Raw genomic sequence first — 6,000 nt, forward strand, 5'->3', positions numbered from 1 at the left:
GAGTCCGTCCAGCGCGGGGGCGGGCGGAGGCGGCGGCAGCTGCTCCGCCGGCAGTGCCTCTTGGCTCTCTGGGGCCTTTTCGCTCGGGCCATCGCTGCCGCTCGGCGGGGACCCTTCCGCGGGGACGGGCTGCTCGGACTAACGCCTCTCTCTCTTGCTTTCTCTCGCTCTCTCTGTCTGTCTCTCTGTCTGTCTCTCTCTCTCCCCTTCTCTGTCTCTCGCAAGCTTTTGAAAACAGGGCGATCCCTGGATGCTGGACCAAACGACGGCCGAGCAGGGGCCCGGCGGACGCCCCGGGGCGGGTGCCCCCCACGCCTGGCGAGCAGCTCCGGCGCGGCACTCGGCGAGCCCCGGCAGCTGCCCCGAGGGGATGGGCCTGGTCCGGACCGTGGGGTCAGGCCCCGTAGGTCGGCTGCGGCCCTTTCTCAAGTTTATACGCAGAGTTGCTCCCTCTGAACCCCAGCTCTGGCCTCTTCATAGGTTTTTCCCCCCCGCGAGCCGAGGGCTGGGCGCCGTGGGCGCCGCTCCTCCTTCCCGACCCCACCCGCCCCGCCGGGGCCGTCCCCGCGCCCCCCGCACTGCGGCCGCGCCCGGCCCCGCCGGGGAGCCCCGGAGCGCGTCAGCTAGGACCTAACACTGTTTCACTACCGAAATACGAGGCCATAGGACTCTGACAGGCGGCGCGGCCGGCTGGGTGCGTGTCCCGAAGCCATTGGAAGCGTTGAAAGGGCCGCGCTCGCCCTCGCCACGCAGCCAGCGCGCCTGCCGCCGGGCACCCCTTTTCTTTCAAGAACAGCCTTAATCATCCCACTTTGATTTCTGTGTATACCTCATCCGCACCGGGGGGTGGGGTTTCTTTGGTTCATTTTATTTTGGTTTCGGGGTTTTATTTTTCTAAAGTTTATACCAAATCCTCTTCCCTCTTTGCTTTGTGCGATGAGTTAGCACACGGGCTGTCGTCTGTAGAAGCAATAGAGTGCAGGAGGCTACAAAAGAGCACAAATCCCGTGGAACAAGATCAGGAGAGCTTTGCCTCCGGCAGTATCCTTCCTTTTACTGTGCAATCCAAGTCCTTCTCAAGCCATTTTGCGGGGACGGCCGGCGCAGCGGCCGGCGGCCAAAGCCCACTCGCCCTGCCAGGAGGGGATTCCCAGGGGGGGAGGCAGCCCGAGGAGGGGGCTCGCCCGCGCCCCGCCGCCTCCCCTCGCTGGCAGCGCCCCGCCGACACCCCCGTGGCGGGGGGCAGCCGCCCGCTCACCCGCCTGATGTTCTATGCAACGAAATAACACGACTCCAGAACAAGACCTGTGAATAGCTAATCAGTTCAATGTCGCGCCTAAGGGTTCCATCGCAAAGCGTGCCGCCGAGCGACCCGAGAACTATTCAGTACCGACCACCCGTGCGTATGAATTCGTGGCATGTTCGACCCACGGAGGGCCACTTTGCCAAAGGGCAGCCCTAGCGCCCGTGACCGTCTGTCCCGTCGTAGAGCATGGCTTGCTACTTCTCTGCACGGTTCCACCCGCCTTTCAGTGCTTGCTGTTCTTTGCCTGGACTTTTCTTTTTTTCTTCTCCATCAGTCCATCGCTGTACTGAAAGCTCTTAGCAGATTTATGCACTTGTGACCGAGGACCCGGCTGCCGCGGGAAGCCCACGCTTTGTGGCAGATCCCTCGCCGGGAGCTCTGCCGGTGCCCAAGGCTGGGGGCAGGCCGGCGGCTGTGGGTCGGGGATCCCGGGGCAGCCCCAGGGAGGAGAGCCCCGGCACCGCGCACAGCCGCCGCCTCTCCCCGCCGGTGACAAGCGCGGAGGCCGAGGGTGCCTCCCGCGGGCCGCCGGCCCCGCCGCTCCTCGCGCTGTAAATACTTGTACAGTGTGTAAATCGCACGCGGGACCGAGACCCCCGCCGGGGCCAATCTCGCCGCCCGAGCACATCCGCCACCTTGCCTTCGTGCCTGCCAGGAGCGGGGGCGCGCAGCCCCCCGCCGGGCCGGGCCCCCAGCCCGAGATGTGGCAATCTGCTGGACAGGGCGGGGGGACGGGGGGTGCAAAGACCGAGGGCCGAGCGCGGCTGGGCGCCGTTTCCAGCGGTAAGTGCGATGCCGGGTGCGCTCCCTCTGAACATTGTGACGGTGTGCGTGTCTGCTGTGCTCTGTGCCACCCGTAGTGACCCCGTACCGTGCCGTACCGTGCCGTACCGTGCCGTACCACCCCCGCCGCTGTGTCGTGACTCCCTCCCAGAAGCTGCCCCCTCACCAGGTGTTTCTGTGGGAACAGAATAAAAAGGACTTGACACAAACCACGTACTGGCCCTGATTCTTGCCTGCCTGCAGTGTGGGGGGTGGGGGATCGGGACCCCTGCCGTGGTGGGGGTGGCTGGAATGGGTCTAGTTGTCACCAAGCACTGTTGAGCTCTGCCACTCACAGCCGGGCTGCTGGGATAGGGGGTCCCTGTGGGCATCCAGGACCCGATCTCACCTGCCTGGCCAGGCTGCTGGGTCCGATGGGCTCCCAAGGGCCCAATCCCCGTAGGCAGAGCTGCTTTGGGCACCAATGACTCAATCTCACCCCCCTGACCGGGCTGCTCAGTCCCAAGGGCCCTCGATAGCCCGATACCCCTCAGCCAGGCTGCTGGGCTGGGGATCCCTGTGCCTCTCGAGTTCGATCCCCCCGGTCCTGCGCATAGAGCCCCTGTTCTGCAGCCACCCGGTGGGTAAACCACCCCGGGGCGATCCAGAGGCTGCGGGGCCGCGGTCTGTCCCCCGGCTGCGGCCTCCGAGGGCCCCGCGGGCGGTGCGGTGTGAGGGCACGGCCGCCGGGACGCGTCGGGGCGCGGGGGAACCCCCTGCCTGCGGCTGCAGCGCCGCCCGCGCCCACCGGGGGGCGCCTCAAAGCGGGAGGTGGCCCGAGCGCCGCAGCCAATGGGGAGGTGCCGCAGGCGACGGCCCCGCCCCATCCCGGAAGTGCCGCGCCTGGCCCCGCCCCCCGCCGCGAGGACATGGAGCCGCCGGTGAGGGGATGGGGGGGTGACGTCAGAGCCCCGGGATCCCCCCGCCCGTCGGTGCCGCTGCCCCCTCCCGTCCCTCCCTCGGGAGTCCCGTCCCGCACCGCCCCCGCGAGCCCGGCACCCCCGGCCCCGCTGCTCCGCTGACTCTCCGGCTCGGCACCACCCCGGGAACTGCCCCGGTACCCTTCTAGACCCCCCACAGACCCCGACTGCTGCAGGACCCTCCTAGGCGCCCTTGCCCCCCAGGACCTGCACTGAGTGTCCTGTACCACGGGCACCCCAGCAGCTGCCCAGGACCCTCCTCTCCGGCTGTGTACCCCGTGTCTGCTCTGCAGTGCCCTCCTGGTCCCTGGAACCCCATAGTGTCCTGGCTGTGCACCCCCGGTGCCGCCCCAGTCCGGCACTACTCTCCTCCCCCCATGTACCCCCAAAATCCCCCCCGTCTGTGCTGGAGCCCCAGTAAGTGCCCTGTGCTCCATTACTCCCCGGACCGTGACCCCGGCGTGTCCCGCAGGTGCAGCCGCGTGCGGAGGAGCTGTCGGAGCTGTACCGAGAGCTGAGCCAGCACCCGGGGCTCAGCGCTGCCTGCCTCGGCCCCGACCTCACCACCCAGTACGGGGGCAAGTACTGCAGCCTCTGCACCGGTACGGGGGTGGGGAGGACTGGGGGGGAAGGAGGGGTCCGGGGAGTCCTTGCCTGGCTGGTGGGGATGCAGCTGGTGTCCTCACCCTGCTCCCCGCAGAGTGGTCGCAGCGGGACCTGGCAAGGGCTGAGAACATCAAGTTCTGCCGTCAGTACCTCATCTTCCACGATGGAGCCTCCATTGTCTACTCAGGGCCTGCTGGCACCTGCTCTGAGATCAAGGACGAGTAAGTCCCATCCCGCCCCCACACGTGGTCCTCGGGGAAGCGATAACTGGGGGGGCTGATGGGCACTCACCCACAGGCTGCTGAGCCGGGAGTCCCCCAGTGGGATGCTGAAGGCCGTCCTGCGCAAGGTCCCTGGCAAGGAGAAGGAGAAGCAGTTCCTGGAGGTGAGGAGGGTTCCCAGGGAAAATGGATATATTCACTGGGGTTTGGGGCTGGAACCACACCGTGTCTTGGGACCGCCCTGGCATCTCTGCCCCCAGATCTGGGATCAGAACCGGAAGGTGAAGAGCATCGACCTGACAGCGCTGGACAAGCATGGCAGCGTCTACGATGATGGTGAGGGGCTGGGGGATGCCAGGGAATGTGGGTTTTCAGGGGACAGGGTGGCCAGTGCTGACCTGCCCCCGCAGACCAGTTTGGGTGCCTTGCCTGGTCTCACTCGGAGACCCACCTGCTCTATGTGGCGGAGAAGAAGCGTCCCAAGGCTGAGTCCTTCTTCCAGAGCAAAGCCCCCGAGCTGGGCACCTCTGATGAGGACACGGGGCACCCCAAGAAGGAGGATGCACCCATCAAGGTGGGGTCTCCACACCCTGGGTCAGCTGGGGGCTGGCTGTGTGGCTGCGGGGCTGACCAGACTGTGACACAGGGCGAGCAGTTTGTGTACCACGAGGACTGGGGCGAGACGCTGAGCACCCGCAGTGTGCCCGTCCTCTGCGTCCTGGACATCGAGGGCAACAGCATCTCGGTGCTGGAGGGCATCCCAGAGCACCTCTCTCCCGGCCAGGTCAGGATGGGGAGCTGCAGGGAACCAGAGACGGGAGGTTTCAGGAGCCAGCAGCATTTCGAGCTGCTTATCTCCCCTCTCCCCACAGGCTTTCTGGTCACCTGAGGACACCGGCGTGGTGTTCGTGGGCTGGTGGCACGACCCCTTCCGCCTGGGGCTGCGGCACTGCACGAACCGCCGGTGAGTCCCTGCAGGGCACCCACAGCCCAGCCCTGCTGGTAGGACCCTGCAGGGCACCAGCCCAACAGCCTGGCCCCCCGAACCCAATGTGACACCCCTCTGTGCTGGCAGGTCAGCGCTCTTCTACGTGGACCTGACGGGCGGGAGATGTGGTGAGCAGTGAACGCCCCAGTCCTGCTGGTGCCCTTGTTCCCCTGCCACCCCTCACCGTCCCCTCACCGTCCCCTCACCGTCCCCTCATGCCCATGCAGAGCTGCTCTCTGAGGACGCCAAGGCCGTGTGGTCACCACGACTCAGCCCTGATGGCTGCCGCATCGTCTACCTGGAGAACAATGTCCTGGGCCCCCACCAGCAGTGCAGCCGACTCCGCATGGTGAGCAGCACCAGGGGGACACTGGCAGGCACCAAGAAGGTGCCATGGTGCCCATGCTAGGGTGGGGCTGGGGAGGGCAGTGGTGTCCCCTCCTTGGGCTGCAGTGGGGGCAGGCAGGCTGAGACCCTGCAAAACTTGCCCTATGCCATGTCTCCTGCAGTATGACTGGTACACCAAACACACCAGCACGGTGCTGGAGGCTGTGCCACGGCAAGCATGGGGTGAGTACAGCTCTGGGCATGTTGGGGGAGACTCAGGGGGATGCTGAGTACTAGCACTCTGATCACAGGTGCCTTCCCGGGAATCTACTGTGGCGCACTGCCAGGGATGTGCTGGGCGGCCGACAGCCGCAGGATCCTGCTGGACACGGCCCAGCGCAGCCAGCAGGTGAGGGGGTGCTGGGGGACACAAGGGGAGCCTGCCTGGGTCAGGGCTGCACTGAGCTCTGCCCTCATGCCCCTAGGACGTGTTCGTGGTGGACACAGCAACAGGCACCACAACTTCGCTGACAGCTGGTGAGTGAGGGCAATGGGGCCATGCTGGTGCCAGGAGTGGGGAGAGGGTCACACCTGCAGGTCTGACCCCCTCCTCCCCAGATTCTCCCCAGGGAAGCTGGTCTGTCCTCACCATCAGCCGGGACCTCTTGGTGGCCAGGTTTTCCACCCCTAGCTGCCCCCCCATGTTGGTAAAGTCATGTCCCCAGTGCCCACCAGCCCCTTGGCATGGGCACTGACCCCTCTCCCCAGTGCCCACCAGCCCCTTGGCATGGGCACTGACCCCTGTCCCTG

At 66.4% G+C, this 6,000-nt stretch overlaps 3 protein-coding genes across 3 annotated transcripts in view; 2 read left to right on the forward strand and 1 right to left on the reverse strand.

Annotated features, from left to right (window-relative positions):
* BSN (bassoon presynaptic cytomatrix protein) overlaps positions 1-613 on the forward strand; it is a 77,610-nt gene extending 76,997 nt beyond the window's left edge. The window contains exon 12 of the mRNA XM_041425949.1: positions 226-613. The gene's annotated coding sequence lies outside the window, so the exon portion shown is untranslated. The remainder of the gene's footprint in view (positions 1-225) is intronic.
* Positions 614-909: 296 nt separating this feature from the next.
* Positions 910-2,955, reverse strand: LOC121347342 (transcription initiation factor TFIID subunit 4-like). Its single transcript, XM_041425950.1, has 3 exons — positions 2,706-2,955; positions 2,478-2,599; positions 910-2,264 (listed from the first exon to the last, which is right to left on the reverse strand). The coding sequence occupies exons 1-3, from the start codon at positions 2,953-2,955 to the stop codon at positions 1,530-1,532; spliced, it is 1,107 nt and encodes a 368-aa protein (XP_041281884.1). The 3' UTR covers positions 910-1,529.
* An 11-nt stretch (positions 2,956-2,966) lies between these two features.
* The window catches only part of LOC121347344 (acylamino-acid-releasing enzyme-like), a 5,522-nt gene continuing 2,488 nt past the window's right edge, over positions 2,967-6,000 (forward strand). The window contains exons 1-14 of the mRNA XM_041425955.1: positions 2,967-3,009; positions 3,521-3,650; positions 3,749-3,875; positions 3,952-4,039; positions 4,136-4,211; positions 4,286-4,449; positions 4,522-4,659; positions 4,748-4,839; positions 4,951-4,991; positions 5,091-5,212; positions 5,373-5,433; positions 5,502-5,599; positions 5,676-5,727; positions 5,809-5,897. Coding sequence (XP_041281889.1) covers positions 2,998-3,009; positions 3,521-3,650; positions 3,749-3,875; positions 3,952-4,039; positions 4,136-4,211; positions 4,286-4,449; positions 4,522-4,659; positions 4,748-4,839; positions 4,951-4,991; positions 5,091-5,212; positions 5,373-5,433; positions 5,502-5,599; positions 5,676-5,727; positions 5,809-5,897 — 1,290 coding nt within the window. The 5' untranslated portion in view covers positions 2,967-2,997. The remainder of the gene's footprint in view (positions 3,010-3,520; positions 3,651-3,748; positions 3,876-3,951; positions 4,040-4,135; positions 4,212-4,285; positions 4,450-4,521; positions 4,660-4,747; positions 4,840-4,950; positions 4,992-5,090; positions 5,213-5,372; positions 5,434-5,501; positions 5,600-5,675; positions 5,728-5,808; positions 5,898-6,000) is intronic.

Source organism: Onychostruthus taczanowskii, unplaced genomic scaffold (assembly GCF_017590055.1).
Source record: "Onychostruthus taczanowskii isolate IOZ18803 unplaced genomic scaffold, ASM1759005v1 scaffold9, whole genome shotgun sequence".
Taxonomy (NCBI): Eukaryota; Metazoa; Chordata; class Aves; order Passeriformes; family Passeridae; genus Onychostruthus; species Onychostruthus taczanowskii.